The sequence below is a fragment of the Mesoplodon bidens genome, assembly GCF_964165515.1.
Source record: "Mesoplodon bidens genome assembly, chromosome: 1".
Lineage (NCBI taxonomy): Eukaryota > Metazoa > Chordata > Mammalia > Artiodactyla > Ziphiidae > Mesoplodon > Mesoplodon bidens.
The window spans coordinates 170,203,822-170,222,313 of record NC_138176.1 but is presented as its reverse complement, the minus strand read 5'-3'; the positions used below and the strand labels follow the sequence as shown (position 1 = coordinate 170,222,313).

At 54.4% G+C, this 18,492-nt stretch overlaps 1 protein-coding gene across 3 annotated transcripts in view; it reads left to right on the top strand.

The window, feature by feature from the left end:
- Window positions 1-18,492, top strand: part of LOC308614999 (cadherin-23) — a 72,811-nt gene that overhangs the window by 52,813 nt on the left and 1,506 nt on the right. For 2 of the 3 annotated variants that reach the window (XM_081229885.1, XM_081229887.1), the window contains 21 exons: window positions 3,343-3,459; window positions 4,712-4,936; window positions 5,503-5,672; window positions 5,896-6,033; window positions 7,028-7,147; window positions 8,665-8,842; window positions 8,995-9,206; window positions 11,186-11,377; window positions 11,567-11,680; window positions 12,432-12,561; window positions 12,663-12,914; window positions 12,994-13,155; window positions 14,625-14,881; window positions 15,230-15,327; window positions 15,746-15,866; window positions 15,949-16,028; window positions 16,172-16,212; window positions 16,342-16,402; window positions 16,910-17,039; window positions 17,234-17,356; window positions 17,782-17,886. In XM_081229885.1, the coding sequence (XP_081086011.1) occupies window positions 3,343-3,459; window positions 4,712-4,936; window positions 5,503-5,672; window positions 5,896-6,033; window positions 7,028-7,147; window positions 8,665-8,842; window positions 8,995-9,206; window positions 11,186-11,377; window positions 11,567-11,680; window positions 12,432-12,561; window positions 12,663-12,914; window positions 12,994-13,155; window positions 14,625-14,881; window positions 15,230-15,327; window positions 15,746-15,866; window positions 15,949-16,028; window positions 16,172-16,212; window positions 16,342-16,402; window positions 16,910-17,039; window positions 17,234-17,356; window positions 17,782-17,886 (3,026 nt within the window). The remainder of the gene's footprint in view (window positions 1-3,342; window positions 3,460-4,711; window positions 4,937-5,502; window positions 5,673-5,895; window positions 6,034-7,027; window positions 7,148-8,664; window positions 8,843-8,994; window positions 9,207-11,185; window positions 11,378-11,566; window positions 11,681-12,431; window positions 12,562-12,662; window positions 12,915-12,993; window positions 13,156-14,624; window positions 14,882-15,229; window positions 15,328-15,745; window positions 15,867-15,948; window positions 16,029-16,171; window positions 16,213-16,341; window positions 16,403-16,909; window positions 17,040-17,233; window positions 17,357-17,781; window positions 17,887-18,492) is intronic. The other variant, XM_081229886.1, reaches the window with a different exon arrangement.

The window sequence follows — 18,492 nt, the reverse complement described above, 5'->3', positions numbered from 1 at the left end:
ATTGACAGCACATCCTTACCTCTCTTTGCCACCTCTCTCCTGGCTCTTTCCCTCTCTCCCTTCTCTTCTTCCTTCTCCCTTGACCAGCTCCCTCTCTGTCTGATTCTCTTACTCTACTAGTATTATATGAGAGTGCCCATGTCACCACACTCTTGACAGCATTAGATATTACACAGTTTTCGTGTTTGTAATTTCATAGGTAAATGGCACCTTGTTTTAATATGCATTTCTTTAATAACCGGGTGGTTGAACACTTTCTTCGTATATATCTGGGCCATTTAAGTTGTCTCTAAGTTTCATATATATGTATATAATACAGAAAAATATATATGATATATATACACACACACATATTTCTATATTACATATGTGTGTGTGTATACCCTTAATGGTTTTCTTACACTACCACAAAACAAAGGGAACTGTGGCTTATCTTTCATGATTTACACAGCTTATTATAATTTTGATGGTTTTACCATTTTTCCAAAAGTTCAGTGTTTTTGCTCCTTTGGGGAGTTAAGTAGGGGACATGGGACAAACTTACAGGTGTCCTTCTTGGAAGGCCCAGAGGAGTGACAGAAAAACTAACATGGCTATGAAAAAAGGCTAAAGATCATTGTTATTCAGAGAAATGCATAGTAAAACATCAGTGAGATATTGGTTTTCCGTATGTGATTAGCAGACATTAGGATGTGGACAGTATTGAGTATTGGTGACAATGTGGGGACATCCTATGCTGCTGTAGGAATTTCGACTAACTTTACATCTAGACGGCAATCCAACACAAAGTACACTCATACCCCATGACCCAGCAATTCTGTTCCTGGGTATATGTCCCAAGGAAATTCTCAGGTCGATAATGGGAACATCTGAGGATGTTCACTGCAGTGTTATTGGTGACAGGAGCTTGGAGGCAACCAAGGCATCCATCCCTGGGATGTTGGAGAGTAAAATGTGGTGGGTGCACATCATGGGATACCAGGAAGCTGTTAGAAGCAACAGATGAGACGCACACAGAGAAACATGGGTAGACCTTAAAAACAAGTGCTTACTGGGGCTTCCCTGGTGGCGCAGTGGTTGAGAGTCCACCCGCCGATGTGGGGTACACGTTTCGTGCCCTGGTCCGGGAGGATCCCACATGCTGCGGAGCAGCTGGGCCCTTGAGCCATGGCCGCTGAGCCTGTGCTCCGCAACGGGAGAGGACACAACAGTGAGAGGCCCGTGTACCGCAAAAAAAAAAAAAAAAAAAAACACAAGTACTTACTGAAAAAAATAAGAAATAGAATGGGTTATATATACCAGAATCCCATTGCAGAAATGTAAAATACATACACAAAAACAATACATGATTTTCAGGAACAGCTTCAAATAAAAAATACACTTTAATACATTGCCCAAGGGGAGAGGAGTATGATAATAAAAGGGAATAGATACATACATAAAACAAGAACAGTGCCCGGGACCATAGTGTGCAGTGAACCGGAGAGTATGATTAACTCAGTATGCCTCTGAGGAAAAAGGAAGACAGGAAAACCATGAGCCACTAGGAGGAATTAGGTAGCTTAGTCATGTGTCAGGTTAGCAAAATTCCTGCTGCAGTGGTTTCTCAGGACCATGGAGAGCTGCTCCATGACCCAGCCCAACTTTATGCTGTACTGTTGCCCATCTTTTTCTGTCCTCCCTCCCTCTGACTGACTCTGTTCTCTTCTATTTTCCTTTCCAGTGTCTTCTCTGCCCCTCTTCCTCACGTTCTCCCCCTCCCTTGCTCACCTCTCTCTCCTTTCTTCCTGCCAGAGCCTCAGCCCTCTGAGTGTGCCTCTCCAACTGGGTTCCCACTTGCTCCGCTGGCCTCCTGCCCCTCTGCCTCTTTCCGTCCACCCCATCCCTCCCGAACCTCCAGCCCTGGTCAACTCTGAGCACTTCCATCCCCCATGTCCTACTCTGCTCCGTCCCCTCTGCACCCTGAACTAACTGATGTTGACCCTCTTCTCTCTTCCTCCTGGCTGGCAGGCCCACAGGTTTGAGCTCTGATTCTCTGTCGCCTCCCACCTCATCTCTTCTCTGCTTCACCCCATCGCCTTCCTCCATACCCACCACACCCCTACCACCCTTCCCACCCTGTGGGGCCTGCGCCAAGGCCGTGGCTCAGCCTTTGCAGACTGAATGCAGCCACCCTCTCCCCATCCTCGCTCCCCAGCCTCGGGGACGGGGAGCGAGAGTAGGAAGAGGAGGAGGAGGAGGAGGAGGCGGCGGCCCAGGGTAAGTGACTGCCCCCTGGCTGGGGCCCCGAGGAGGACAGGAGCTCAGCAGAGGGATCTGCCAAGGGGGACGGGAATCCCAGACACCCCAATGCCTGAGAGGGAGCTGGGAAAAGAGAGAGAGAGGAGGTTTCACCCTAGGATGAGGCCAATGGGAGGAAGAGCCACCAGGCCCTCAAACTGGCAGGAAGAAGAGAGGTCCCAACAGAACCAGGCTGAGATGGGCAAAACTCCGTCTGTCCAGTTCAAACCCAAGCCTCTGGAGGACAGGCAGGGCCTTGGGGAGGCGTTGGATAGGAGAGAAGGAAACAGCTCCTTACTAGTACTGCCGTAGGGCGGTGCTCCTTTCACGGTGCCCCAGGCAACCCAGCCCTACGTAATCAAGACGAAGGGGTGGGCCTTACTGTCTAGGCTGTGCCACCACTGTCCCCTCCAGGGAACTCCCTCAGGGTTTTTTAGCTGCCTTGACCTTCCTTTATGCTTGATCTCCCTAGAATACAAGCATTTTTAAAATCTTGATAAAATACATATAAAATTTACCATCATAACCATTTTTAACCGTAAGTTCAATGGTTGTGGAATAAAAGCATCTTTTTTGTGTGTGGCCACGCCGCATGGCTTGCGCATAGGACCCAGGCCCTCAGCAGTGAAAGCGTGGAGTCCTAACCACTGGACAGCCAGGGAATTCCAACAAGCGTTTTTTAAACAAGCAATTACATAGCACTTTTTCTAAGTGCCAAGCACTGTTCTAAGCCCTTTACAAATGTAAATTCAGTTAATTGTTATAATCCTCCAAATAGCCCTCTGTGGTAGGTACTGTAATTATCCTCATCTTACAAATGAGGAAACAGAGGTGTAGAGAGGTTAAATAATTTCCTGGCTAGTAAGCGGTGAGTGAGCGGCAGAGTGACGTGCCCCCAGCTTGCAGATGGCTGTGGTGTCATCCCAGCCAAAGATGAGACCGGCAAGTCCTGGGTCCTTTGGGGATCATTGCCCTTGGTGGGGATTGGCCAGGAGCACCCCTGGGAGGCCCAGACTTTAGGGGGCTCCCCTCAGGCTGAACCTGACCTCGTCTGGTCTACAGGGTCTGTAATGGTGAAATCCCCCCTGAACCGGGAACTGGTTGCCACCTATGAGGTCACTCTCTCAGTGATTGACAAAGCCAGCGACCTACCAGAGCGCTCCGTCAGTGTGCCAAATGGTAAGGCTCCCCACAGGTATCTCCCACATGATCCCATAGAGAGACAGGCCCAGAACCGGCACAGGCCTGGCCCCAGGGAGGGAGCAGCGGGACCCAGCCTCAGGCTGCCAGTCGTCAGGCCGCAGGAGGGGTGGGGGAGGTGGCAGCTACAGTGAGGCTGAGGGTGGCCCTGGGTCCCAGCTGTCAGGCAGAGCTCAGCAGTGGAGGATCCAGAAGCCCAGAATTGTGTGTGATCTTGAACTCCAAAGGCTCAGAGTAGGGAGAAGGCTTGGTAGAGGCTGGAAGGGGACTGGGAAAAGGATGGGTTGACAGAGACTTAAGTTGGAATCCCATTGTCAGAACTGGGAAGCAGGGTGTGGTTGGATGTGAGATCGGAACTTCAGGTCTGATAAGAAGCCACCTGGTCAGGCCAGAGGAAGCAGAGAGCAAGGAAAGGTGAATTGAGGCCACAGACACCACACTGGGGGACGCAGGCACCACGGCAGAGAAGAGAGGGGCACGCATGCTGCCTCCTGCAGCTGGGCACAGGCCACCCTGCCTGCAGCCTGAGCCCGGATGGGCTGCTAGAGGCACTGGATTTTGTGTGGGCCAAGCAGGGAGTGGGGAGGAGGGTGTAGGGATGGGGTGGCCTCACGTGGACTCTGCCATGAGGCAAGGACAGCTGCTGGGGTGGGGAGATAGGCCTGGCAGATACTGGCTGCTTATCTATACAGCCCAGAGGCCCAAGTTTTCGGGAAGGAAGGGCAGACCTGGTCTTCTCCTGTGGGTTGGCCAAAAAGTTCTTTCAGGCTTTTCCATGGCATCTTACAGAAAAACCCGAACGAACTTTTTGGCCAACCCAATACTTGTCCCAGGCTCAGAGAGGCAAAGAACCCAGGCTGGTTATATAGAGGGAACAACTCAGAGGGGAAGCAAAAGGCTGAATCATGGAAAGGGTCTTAAAGATCATCTTAGTCCCATCTCACGGGACAGGTTAGGAAACTGAGGCACAGTGAAGGCCAGGGGTTCCACCAGGGTTACCCAGCCAGTTGGCAGAACCCGAGCCCCTTTTCCAATGGAAGAGTGAGTGGCCACGCCAGAGGCGAGGGTCACAGGCCATGCCACCACCTGAGGCTTGGGGCAAGCTTTAGGGAGCCCCAGGAGGACTGTGAGATGCTGCCATCCTCTCTGGGTTTGGCTGAGACGTAGGAAGGCCTGGCCCAGCCACACTGGGGCCCATTCATGCCACTCTCACCCCCTGCCTCCACCCCAGCCAAGCTGACGGTCAACATCCTGGACGTCAATGATAACACGCCCCAATTCAAGCCCTTTGGGATCACCTACTACACGGAGAGGATCCTGGAGGGGGCCACCCCAGGTACCACGCTCATCGCTGTGGCAGCCGTGGACCCCGACAAGGGCCTCAATGGGCTGATCACCTACACCCTGCTGGACCTGATACCCCCGGGCTATGTCCAGCTGGAAGACTCCTCAGCAGGTAGGTGGGAAATCAGCCAGAGGAGGGTTGGGGAACATGTGTCTGTGCCCGCTTAGCCTCCGAGAGGGACCATGGCTCGCTTCTCACCCTCCAGTTGGGGCCCCTCAGTGGGCTAGGCCAGATCCAGTATGGCTAACATTCTAGTCACTCCCAGATGCCCAAACTACAGGCAAGGACAGAGTGCCTAGCTCTAGGTTGGGATGGAAGCCCCTTTCGGTGTCTGCTGGAAACCTGGAATACTCCATCACCCTCTCTACCATCCAACCTCCACAGTTAGTATCACTTAGGGAGCAAGAAGGCCAAGAGGGAATTGTCCCAGAGGAGGTCCTCAGCATGTTAGTGTGGATTCCTTTGACTTGTGAATAGCTTTCTCGCCCCTCCAGTGAGGAGAACAGCTGGATGCCAGTTATTCTCAGCCCTCTGGCCTGGGCAGTGCTGCCTGGCTACCCTCCTCCTTCAAGGGACCACACTCATCCCTCAGAGCCCCAGATCCCTCTCATCATACTTTAGAGAGCTTCCACGAGTGAGGGGTGGCCAAAATGGCAGTGGGTGTCTCTGTGTCTTAGGGAAGGTCATCGCCAATCGGACAGTGGACTATGAGGAAGTGCACTGGCTCAACTTTACCGTGAGGGCCTCAGACAATGGGTCCCCACCCCGGGCAGCTGAGATTCCTGTCTACCTGGAGATTGTGGACATCAATGACAACAACCCCATCTTTGACCAACTCTCCTACCAGGTGGGTGCCCAGGCCAACAAATTGGGTCTGGGACCTGCATCCATTCCTTGGCACCTTTGGGCATCTCCCACTCCCACCCTGCCAGCCTTTAAGTCCCGTGGGAATGACTACCCATGAGTAGCTTGATGCTCCGGGTTTTCTGCATCAGTGAGTTTCTCGGGCAAGGGCTGAGACTCTAGGACTGACCATGGCTCATGCTTTCTCCCTGCTCACTGGGCTCCAGGGAGCCGTCTTTGAGGATGTTCCTGTGGGCACAGTCATCCTGACAGTCACTGCTACTGATGCCGACTCAGGCAACTTCGCCCTCATTGAGTACAGCCTTGTGGACGGCGAGGGCAAGTTTGCTATCAGCCCCACCACAGTGAGTGGGCAACGGAGGGGCCTGGGTTTGGGGAGTGGGAAGTGGGACGGGCCCTGGGTCACAGGCTGAGAAGCCACCAAAAGTATTACAGTCATCCCCCTGTTTCTGGGTCCTGCCACCTGGACATCTATAGCCTCAGAGGTCTTTCAGCCAAGTTGGCAAGCCCTGTTTTCAGAGTCCCAGACATCCTGTAGACTGCGGCCTATCTGTCCCAGGAGACATGGGAGGAAGTGGCCAAAGTCTTTTGGAACTAGCCCCTTGTGGGACAAAAACTGAGATGTGTCTCCACCAGACCGGAAGACTTGATTCAAGTCCATGCGACTGCTTTTTGAAACTGTCAAAAATAGGAAGCTCTGCGGAAATTGGGCACAGTATTTGAGCACCTACTGTGTACATGGCCCTATCCTCAGTGCTGGGAGAGGGAAGAAGTGCCCATGGACATAGCCCCCATGCTCCCATGGGTCTCAGACTTGTGGGAATGCAGAAGCTCAAGAGAAAAGATGGGTGATGATTTTAAATGTCGGCAAATTGGTTCAAAGTTGCTCTTGCAGTACAGCGAGAGAGGCCTGTGGCCTGAGGGTGGCTGGCCAGGCAGGGCCTTCCCCAGCTGTGGGGCTGGAGCTGGACTTTCCCTCCCACCGCCTGCCCACATCCCCCTGCACTCTGCCCTTTCAGCAGGGTTTCTCTCCCTCCTCTTGGTGTGAACAATAAAACACACTCCTGGCCTGGCACTATGAACAGTGAATACTTATGGAGTACTACTTTGTACCTGGCCAGGTAGTGAGCTCCAGCCTGGGCCATTCGTCCCATCTCCAGGTGACCTGGGGTAGTAAGGACAAGAAGAGCCACTAGAATGAGAGCTGCGCGGGGCGCAGGGGCTGTCGTCTCTTCAGTGCTGTATCTCCAGAGCCTAGAACAGTGACTGCACGTAGCAGATGCTCAATAAATACCTGTTGAATTGACGAAGGACCTGACTCCTCCCTCCCCCTACTAGGGTGACATCTATGTTCTGTCCTCTCTGGACCGGGAGAAGAAGGCGCACTATATCCTGACTGCCTTGGCCAAAGACAACCCTGGGGATGTAGCCAGCAACCGTCGAGAAAATTCGGTGCAGGTGAGGGACCCTTGCGTGGAGCAGAGACGCTAAGGACTGCCATTGTGGAGGCAACAGGCAAAGCCTTTAGAGAATGGCTGCTGCAGGGCAGGAGCAGAGCCACCCTGGCCCCTCAAGAGGTGTGGTGGCAGGAAGGAGAGGCAACAGCTTAGCTGGGGGTTCACGATGGCTGTGGCTTAGGGAGACGGGGACTCTGTAGGAGAAACTTCTTGTGTCAAACCCCTGCTAAGGCAGCTCAACATACCTGGGTGTAACCCAAATAAAGGCTGGGGCTCCACATGGCCCAGTGTCTCCATGCTGTCCCGTTGAAAGAAACACAGTCCAGCAACCAAACATAATTATAAAGCATTTATCTTTATGTCTCTTAAAGAACATTAATGAGGGATCGAATTCACAACCCCATTTCCATTCCAGGTCTACTGTCCACGCAGTTGCTCTGGGGAGGCCAGCATCCCACCTTTAGGCTCTGTCCCCATTTCCATCCAGAGTCCCACACCTCAAGACTCTGCTTTCTCTTTCTTTCTCCCCCTTCTTTCTGCCCTTTCCAGTCCTGTCCTTCTGTATTCAGTTCTTCCAATTCTCAGCAATAACCTAACCATCCAAAGAAAAGTCTCCTGAACGGTGGGGAGGTGAGAAGCTGGGTGGGCAAAGAAGAATTCTCTTTGGCAGGTAGGCAACAGGGCTGGGAGCACTCGCACATACCTGCATTCTGTCCTGTCACATAGGCGTGTGCTGTATTGGGAAGAGCACAGCATTTGTAGTCAGAAGACTAAGGTTCCACTAGCTGAGTACACTGCATTTGTCATGTAACCTCTCTGAGCCTCGGTTGTCAAAGCTGCAGGGAGTGGAGGGCAGGGGCAGTGATGTTGATGCCTCCCTCCCAGGCTGGTAGTGAGTCCAGGAGATGGGAGGTGGGAAAGTGCTTTGTGCACTGAAAGGGGTTCTTAAAATCATGGCTGTGAAGAGCTCTGTTATGGATGCAGTCAGGCAGGGCCACAGCAGCCAGGGAAAGAGGGCCTCCTGGTGTATCCATAGGACCTACCCTGGGCTCTGGGGTCAGCAGACAGAGCCAAGTCCCAGGCTAGACACAAATCCCAGTCAAGAGGGACCTCTGGGAGTGGAGGAATCACAGTCGAGCATTAAGGTCCAGAAATTAGAGTCCGATATATGGGGCCAGTGTGGGAAGGACCAGAGGACAGAGTAGGAGCTAGGTGGGGAGGGGTCCCTGCTTCAGGACCCAGACACAGATTACCTGTTAACCACAGTACTAGTTGCTGAGCATTTACTCAGGCCAGGGACTGTGCATATACCATCACGGACAAGCCTCACAAGCCCCTGAGAGAGAAAATCCTATTGTCCCCAACGTACACCTAAGGAAACTAAGGGTCAGGGGGTTAAATAGTTTGGGGTCAGACTAAACAGCAGGCACTGTCCACCGCGGCTTAATCCTGTGTGACCGGGTCACTGGAAGCAGCCCCCAGTGTGCTCCTGACCTTCGAGCTCAACCTCCCCTCCAGGTTGTAATCCAGGTGCTGGACATTAACGACTGCCGGCCCCAGTTCTCCAAGCCCCAGTTCAGCACGAGCGTGTATGAGAATGAGCCAGCGGGCACCTCCGTCATCACCATGATGGCCACCGACCAGGATGAGGGCTCCAATGCAGAGCTGGCCTACTCCCTCGAGGGCCCGGGCGTGGGTACGTAGCCTGCTCCCCACCGATGATGCCTTAGGGGGTGGGAGGGGCAGGCTGCCTTCCTGCAGCCCCAGGCCTGGCGGAAGCGGAGGAGGAGGGATGGGAAGGAGGTCTTAGCCAGAGCCATGCCCTGCTCTCCTGCCCCCACCTGCCAGAGGCCTTCCACGTGGACATGGACTCAGGCCTGGTGACCACAAGGCGGCCACTGCAGTCCTACGAGAGGTTCAACCTGACCGTGGTGGCCACAGATGGCGGACAGCCCCCACTCTGGGGCACCGCCATGCTCCTGGTGGAGGTCATCGACGTCAACGACAACCGCCCCATCTTTGTGCGCCCACCCAATGGCACCATCCTCCACATCAGAGAGGTACTGCTGCCCTGCCGGGGCCTCCTGCTACCTACACCCCCTTCCAGTATTCAGCCCACTTCTCCATCCTGCAGTCATCCTGCAGCCTGAGAGGGTAAAGGGGCCCCCACTGCAAAAGCAGGGAAACTGAGGCCAGAGTAGGGAACGGGCCAGCTCAGTGCCACACAGGGCAGTATTGAACAGTCGTTAGTAAGAAGGGCTGGGCCAGCAAAAGCTCTTGGATTCACATCAGACTCTATCGCTTATCAGCCAAATGACCTTGAGCAAGTGACTTCCCTGAGTCTGTTTTTTCATCTGCACAGTGAGACTTATAATAGTAGATGCCCCATCTCTTGCTCCTAAATGTCTGCCAAGAAGGACAGTCTCCCCGCAAGTCACTTCCCCTACACTTGTCTCGAAATAAACACGTAGCCCCTTCCGTCTGTCTGTTGTTCCTGCTGATACCAGTGTGGAGACAGCCTGGGACTTGAGGATGAGCATCAAAATAAGAAACAAGGGGAAGTGGCTGAGCTTCTGACTATCTCCAATTCTTCTTTCATGCCTTGCTCTCAATCGCCTTGTAAAGATGGGGAAGTACTCCTTTGACTCCTGCCCTTCCCCTCCTTCCTCTCAGCACCCAAGCCCAAAATGCTCCCTGGTAGAATACTTGGGGTGTCTTCCACTTGTTCTTTGCTCCCCAAACTTCAGAATGTCAGTGTTAAGTCCTTGCTGTCACTCTATCTCCTCTTTGAGGTCCCACAAGAGAAATTTCTCCCAGGCCTGAGCTCTAGGAAACTCTATGCTTTTACCTTGTGATTTGCCCTTTCCTGTGTCTACTGCAATGATACAGTGGCCCTCTTTGCTTTGCCTACTAGGGAGCTCATAGTGGTCAGTCCACCGTGAATGATGTTGCAGGGACTTAGCACACAATGCCTTATCTCCCATCCCTCAGTTTCCATCTTCCTGCCAACCATGTTTTTTCTTTACCCTGAGTTTTTTTAACTTATTTACTCGTATACATTCTTGTAAGCTGCCTCAAATCTTTTTTTGTAGAGTGAGGAAGGGTATCAATTAATAATAATCTAGTTCTTTTGCACGCCAAAGCCCCCCTTTTACTAAGTGTTTTTCCCTTCAAGGGGTCCCTATTTTGAAAGATTCATGTCTCCCAAACAACCAGCATTTGTTTAGTAATTATGTCTGTCATCCCACTTTCTGTCAATTAGATGTGACTGCCATTTGGAGTTTCTGATTGTCGTGATCAATGAGATAAACAGTGAAACCATGCTGAGCTGATAATTTTTGAACTAAACGCAAAGAAACTTGTTTTTTTCTTGTGCACTTGGCAGCCTTTTCATGGGTCGATGTCTGACGTAAATTGGGTTCTTTGATATCTCAGGCTTAACTCAAAGAACTCGGGAGGCTGAGGCACAGAGAGGTGAAGTGACATGTCTAGGTCACGTGGTGATTTAGTAACAGATTAGCATGCACGTGTCCAGTCTCTAGCCACCATGTCATACCATGTCACCCTACCTGCATGCCCCCCATTTTCAGGTACCCCACTGGGTGGATGGTGTTGTTTGGGTATACCTAGAACTCCTGTGATTGGGGTAGCAGAGAGCAAGACAGACCTGGGAACAGAGGGTGGCTGTGGCCTCAGCTTGGGGATTCCCCTTCTGTCTTCTAAACCTCAGCATGCAGTGGGATCGGAGGGATGGGATAGCCCCTGGAAGGGTGTCACCCTGAGAGAGTCTGCAGCATGGTGGATCCCAGGCTGGACTTTCAGTGGGCAGTGGCCTTAGCTGGGGGTGGGGTGAAGGGATGTTCTAGCAGATGCTCAGACTCCAGGAGAGTCCAGCCAAGCAGACAGGCATTTCCTAAGGATGCTGAAAGGTGGCGAGGACATTCTGCTAGGGGAGGAGAAAGAACAAGAGCTCCATCGGGTCTGGGAGCTGGGATTCTCTCAAGATGCCCCAGGAGCCTCCCTCCCGTGCCCCCTGCAGGAGATCCCACTGCGCTCCAACGTGTACGAGGTCTATGCCACAGACAAGGACGAGGGCCTCAATGGGGCCGTGCGCTACAGCTTCCTGAAGACAACAGGCAACCGGGACTGGGAGTACTTCACCATCGACCCAATCAGCGGGCTCATCCAGACCGCACAGCGCCTGGACCGAGAGAAGCAGGCAGTGTACAGCGTAAGGGGGTGGGGCATGGCACGAGGGGCGGGGCCCAGTGAGAGGCGGGGCCGAAGAAGAGACTTTGCTCTGGACACAGGACCACAATGTCCCCACCTAGAATGTCTGCGAGGGTAGTGACCTGTCCTCTGGGGATGCCTGCCTGGGGCCCTTCGTCTCTTCCTCTGACTGCACTTCTCTGCCCCCCAGCTCATCCTGGTGGCCAGTGACTTGGGCCAGCCAGTGCCTTATGAGACTATGCAGCCACTGCAGGTGGCCCTGGAGGACATCGATGACAACGAACCCCTCTTCGTGAGGCCTCCGGTGAGCTCACCCATCCCCCGCACTGGTCACCCACACAGGGACTCACCTGCCTGCAAGCACATGTGCACACACTTTCCTGTGCACACTGTGCCGTAGATACACGTGGTTACATGTGGAAACTGCACAGCACTTCACAGAACAAATATTTATTGAGCAGCTACTAGGTCAAGGCACTATCCAGCAGTCAAAAAAGCAGACAAAAATGCCTGACTCGTGGAGCTGACGTTCCCATGTTTGTACACGCGCTCACACAAGCCTGAAAATCAGTTCTGCTTTAGCGAGCTGGGGCTGAACCTCTTCATGTGGACTTAGACTCTCTAACTTGGTGTTTTTTTCTTCTTGTGTGCCCCTAGGATGTAATGTTCCCTGGAGACTGTGTGCATATGTGTGTGTGTGTGTGTGTGTGAGAGAGAGAGTATGAGAGAGACAGAGAGAGAGAGAGAGCGTGCGCGCTCAAGCTCATGCCCTCCTCATTCAAACATCCATCTAAGTGCTGGGAGATTTCAGAGAATGTGCCAAGCCCAGTCCTGCCCTCATGGTGGATGTCACGGGTGACACTCCCTGAGGGCAGAGCTGGAGTGTCTCCAGCCCAGCCCTTGCTCCCTTGAGGTTACAGCAATTTCTCTCACCCCGCAAGGCCTGGGCAAAAAATTCCCTCAGCACCCACAAAAACACTGCCTAGGGCCTTCTGGCAGGAGCCAGAAGCTCAGGCCTTCCCTTGGCCTCCCATGACCTCCCTCTCCCCCTGCAGAAAGGCAGCCCCCAGTACCAGTTGATGACAGTTCCCGAGCACTCACCACGTGGCACCCTCGTGGGCAACGTGACAGGCGCTGTGGACGCAGATGAGGGCCCCAACGCCATCGTGTACTACTTCATCGCAGGTGAGGCCTGATGGGGCTAGTGCCTACCTACCCTGGGGCTGGAGATGACCCAAATATACCCCCGCCCTGCCCCTCACACTGTGCCATGGTCCCCCCCGCAGCCGGCGACGAAGAGAAGAACTTCCAGCTGCAGCCCGATGGGCGTCTGCTGGTGCTGCGGGACCTGGACAGGGAGCGTGAAGCTATCTTCTCCTTCATCGTCAAGGCCTCAAGCAATCGCAGCTGGACACCTCCCCATGGGCACTCCCCAGCCCTGGACCTGGTCACTGACCTTACCCTGCAGGAAGTGCGTGTCGTGCTGGAGGACATCAACGACCAGCCACCACGCTTCACCAAGGCTGAGTACACTGCAGGTGCAGGGACCAGAGCCTGGGCCTGGGGTATGGGATGGCCTCTGCTCTGCCGCTTACACCGGCCTGCCCATTCCTGCAGGAGTGGCCACCGACGCTAAAATGGGCTCAGAGTTGATCCAAGTTCTGGCCCTGGATGCAGATATTGGCAACAACAGCCTCGTCTTCTACAGCATCCTGGCCATCCACTACTTCCGGGCCCTTGCCAATGACTCTGAGGATGTGGGCCAGGTCTTCACGATGGGTAGGGGCTCCAGCCACTTCATGGACTATCGTCTGGAGGAGATATGGTCTGTAGGGTTACCCCAGGGTATAGGTGGCTGGCCAGCCAACCAGCCACGTCAGTCCTTCCATTCACGCACCCACCCATCAATCCATCCTTCAGCCAGCCAGCCATTATCTGTTAATCCTTTCATTCATCCACCTATCTTTCGATCTATTCTCTAATCCACCTATCCATCTCTACATCTACCCACCCACTTTCTTCTCTTCTTCTTCCCATCTCCTCATGCATCCATCCACCCACCCACCCACTGAACAATCCATCAGTCCACCCACCTATTCATCTATCTGTCCACCCATCCATCCATCCTCTCATTCATCCATCTGCCCACCCATCTACCCATTTGACCATCCATCCATCCATCCATCAATCCACCCACCTATTCATCTATCTGTCCACCCATCCATCCATCCTCTCATTCATCCATCTGCCCACCCATCTACCCATTTGACCATCCATCCATCCATCCATCCATCCATCCATCCATCCATCCATCCATCCTTCCATCCTCCCATTCTCCTTTCCATATATCCACCTATCTTTCCATTTGTGCACCTCACCCTCGCCTGCATCAGGCATTGTGCTAGGTAGGCACTGGGGAGACAGAATTCTCCCCAAGTATACAAAGCACACTTGTACATAGAAGTATGCATGTTTGCTTGTGAATCTGCCTGTGTGGATAGCTGAGCGTCTCTTTCTTAGGTTCTAGAAGGTGTTCTAGAAGGTGTCCCAGTGGGTGTCCCATTACCATACCTCCAGCTCCAGCCCCTTCCCTGCTCTTCTCTGCCCACAGCAATCAATCCAGCCTCCTTGGCCTGGCTTTCAAGGCTCACCAGGTCTTCCTCCTAATCCCTCTTTCTAGTTTCACAGCCCCTTACTACCCTTGAGGGCACTATGCCCACCCAGGCTGACCTGCTCACCATTCCTTCAGCCTGCTCCACACCATCCTCCCCTGGCCTTCACCTCCTGGAATACCATCCTGACCTTCAACTCTGCCTTCAGATATGCTCCCGCTAGCCACCCTTTGAAGTCTAGTTCATGAGCTGCCACCTCCAGTCACACAACCAGACACCATCCCTTTGTCCCGAGTTCGCACTGCTCTTAACCTTAATAAGCGTAGAGAGGCTTGCTAAAGGTCACAAAGCTAGAAAGTGGCAGATTTTGAACCCAGGTCTACTGTCTTTTAAGAGAAGACTATGCTGTACCACTGCTGGTCATCTCTCAGCTATGGTTGTGGAATTATGAAGCACATGTGTATGTGTAAGAGACAGAGAGATGATACTGAGGGAACTCGGAAGTGTTCTATAGCATCCCAGCATGGGACAGCAGAGTCCCAAACTTGTCCAAGTTGTGTCTTAATATGCAGCATGTTTAAATAAAAACTTAGAATTCTCCAGAAAAAGTGCACCACCCCCAGGCTTTCCCTACAGGGAGTGTGGATGGCATCCTGCGCACCTTCGATCTCTTCATGGCCTACAGCCCTGGCTACTTTGTAGTGGACATTGTGGCCCGGGACCTGGCAGGTCACAATGACACAGCCATCATTGGCATCTACATCCTGAGGGATGACCAGCGGGTCAAGATCGTCATTAATGAGATCCCCGACCGCGTGCGTGGCTTCGAGGAGGAGTTCATCCGCCTGCTCTCCAACATCACCGGTGCCATCGTCAACACTGATGACGTGCAGGTACCCCATGGAACCCACCCTGGGTCTAGGGGCAGTGGAGGGAGAAGGGGGACCAGGCCGCAGGGACAGGGCATTGCAGAGAGGTCAGGGGTATGAAAGGGATCAGTCATTTCCTAGATGCATGGCCTTGGGAAAGTCCTTCCAGGTCTCTGGGTCTCAGTTTCCTCAACTATAAAATGGGAGCTAATAATAGTGCCTGGTTCAGTGACTGGCATCGAGCTTGGCCCCTGGTGAGCATCCGGTAGTGACGGGTTCACTGGCAGGGTAGGGCAGGAGAGGCTGTGAGAAGAGGTGCCCATCCCATCCCTTGCTCCTGCCACACACCCCATGATGCCCCTTCTCGCCTAGTTCCACGTGGACAAGAAGGGTCGGGTGAACTTCGCACAGACAGAGCTGCTTATCCACGTGGTGAACCGCGAAACCAACCGTATCCTGGACGTGGACCGGTGGGTGGGCGTCTGTGCTCAGCCTGTCTTTCGGTCTGCCTCCCTGCCCTGGAAGTCGGAGAGGGGACCTACTAAGGAGGCACGGATAACACCATCAGGCCTGCTGTATGGGGGCTCTACCCCAGACGTGGGCAGGGCGGGTAGAGAGAACACGATCTGGGTGTATGAGCAGAGCTCCACCCAGCTGAGCCTTACTCTCCCCATGTGTGAAATGGGAGTATTACAGCAATTGTGAGCATCAGACAGGAGCTTGTGTGAAGGGATGGTGAACCATGTAAGATACAAAGCTATCCGAGCTGGGTGGGCCTTAATCTTGCAAGGCTTGGTCGGGGGTGAATGTGGGGGCAGGCTGGCCTGAGTGGACGGGCTCTCGAGGAATGGCTGAGGATGGGAGCTGAGGCCCCTGCCCCTCGCGCAGGGTGATCCAGATGATCGATGAAAACAAGGAGCAGCTGAGGAATCTATTCCGGAACTACAACGTCCTAGACGTGCAGCCCGCCATCTCTGTCCAGCTGCCCGATGACATGTCCGCCCTGCAGGTACCCCTGGTGACACCACCCCCACCGTCCCCTTGTTGCCCTGGGTGCTCTCAGCCACTCATGCCTGGCCCTCCTGCCCTAGATGGCGATCATCGTCCTGGCCATTCTCCTCTTCCTGGCTGCCATGCTCTTCATCCTCATGAACTGGTACTACAGGACCGTGTGAGTGACCCCTACGTGCCCTGCCTTTTGAGATAGGCTGACCAGAACGCGGCTGGGACAGTCACAGAGGCAGGCAGGGCCGTCAAGGCCGAGACGCCAGCCCAGCCGCAGCCTCCTTCACGGGCCCCTCTGCTTCTTTCCAGACACAAGAGGAAGCTCAAAGCCATCGTGGCTGGCTCGGCAGGTCAGAGGGCTGTGATGGGTGGGGAGGTGGGAGGGCAGGAGGGGCCCCTGAGGGCCTAGGGTGACAGCCCGGGCCCCCAGCCCCAGCAGGGTCTACCCCTCCCCCCACACCCCAACCCTTCTCCTGCAGGGAATCGCGGCTTCGTTGACATCATGGACATGCCCAACACCAACAAGTATTCCTTTGACGGGTGAGTGAGAAGTGGCGTCCCTGAACCCTGCCAGGTGCACTTTGGAGAGACCCACCCAGGACCCAGCTGCGGTGAAGTCCCCGCTGCCTCTCAAGCACTGAGGGCATCATGGACTGGCTGAAACCTGGGGTGTGGGCGCCCCCTGCTGGGCCGGGTACCCCTCTCTCTCCACCGAGTTGGGCTCCCCACCCTGACTGGGTCCCAAGTTCCAGGGGGCGTAGGCTTTGGGCATCGGATACAGGGTGAGGACTCTGCACCAAAGCTGATCCAGATGGACATGTTGTCCTGGTTCTAGCAGGATCCTGAGGCGGGAGGACGCACCCACGGGTACCACAGGCAAGGGCCCTGCTTCTCACGGCCCTGAAGCCCCAGTCCTGTGAAAAGCACAACTACGGCCCGGGAAACGGTTGGGGGGGGGGTGGTTAGGGGCGAGGCTCCAAGGGCATCTGTCCACTCGAGCCTGCCTTCCTCACCCTCCCGCCAACCCCACTCACTCCCCACCTGCAGGGCCAACCCCGTGTGGCTGGATCCTTTCTGCCGGAACCTGGAGCTGGCTGCCCAGGCAGAGCACGAGGATGACCTGCCAGAGAACCTGAGTGAGATCGCCGACCTGTGGAGCAGCCCTACCCGCACCCACGTGAGCCCAGGCCTGGGCTGGGGCAGGGATGGGGTGTGGACAGTCAGGAGGGACAGGGTGGAGGTAGCGTACACTCTTTGCCATCACTGGCCAAGGAGCTGGGTGGCTGGGGGGGAACCGGTCCACTGCCCTGCACGTGCGTGCGCGCACACACGGTCTACCTCACCTCCAGCTAATGCACCCCCTCTCCCCAGGGAACTTTTGGGCGTGAACCAGCAGCAGTCAAGCCTGATGATGACCGGTACCTGCGGGCGGCCATCCAGGAGTATGACAACATTGCCAAGCTGGGCCAGATCATTCGGGAGGGGCCCATCAAGGTGAGCCCTCCTTGCAGCTCCTGCACCCAGACCCCCGGCTGAGCTCAGACTTACTCCAGAGGATGCAGGGAGTGGGGAGGATCCTGGGAAACAGCTTTCTCCACCTCTAGGGACTCAGCTAGACCTGCCCTCCACGGGGCAAGAACACCAAGGCAGAGAGGGGCCAGGGCCCCGGGCTGGTAAGGAGCTGCTTCAGCCTGCAGTGTCCTGGAGGCCGGGACTCTGAGATACAAGCCCACATGGGTCCTGGCTGGCCGCTGTCACCAGGCTCTGCTCAGTCCTCTACCCTAGGATCAGAGGCCTGTACATCCTACACTCCCAGAGTGCCTTCCGTCACCCCCTCCTGAGTTAGTTATGGGAGTGAGTGATGGGAGGGGCAGGCATGGGAGGGCCTCGGTTGGGGGTTAACCCTTTCCCTCCCCCAGGGCTCGCTACTGAAGGTGGTCCTGGAGGATTACCTGCGGCTCAAAAAGCTCTTTGCACAGCGGATGGTGCAAAAAGCCTCCTCCTGCCACTCCTCCATCTCCGAGGTAGCGGGTGGGCCGGGAGCTGTGTGCTGTGCCCCAGCCCTGGGGGTGCTCTCTCTCTCTCTCTTGTTCACCCTCCTCGGAGTCTCTGGAGATCAGGAGCTAGGGCCCAAGACTGCACTGGGTGGGGGTTCAGAGAGTCAGACAGCGGGCTCTGCTTCTGCTCTCTGGGCTCCACAGCGGGCTTCCCCAGGCGTGGGTGGGTGGGTGTTGAGGCAGTGTTTCTTAGATTTCAGGAGCCCCAAGAAGATACCTTTGAGAGGTGATGTCATTTTAAGAAATTGGCTGTAGGGTCAAATAGATATACATACTTATTTGCCTGCAGTGATGTGTCAACACCTTAGCAAGTCAGACTTTATCTAAAAACCCAGATTTCCAGCTGGGCCAATATTCCCAACTGGAGTAGCTAAAACTGAACAGCTCCACAAAGGACAAAAGTGCCATCTGTGAGTCTCTGCTCTACCTTATTAATCCCCTCCAGCTTCAACTGTGGACACTTTCCGGCTGGCCACAGTTAGGAGTTGATCCTGCTTAAGGCCAACGTGGTAATAAATCCAGATTCCACAACTGCAGTCACAGGGTCTTTATAGATCAAAGTGAATACAGGAG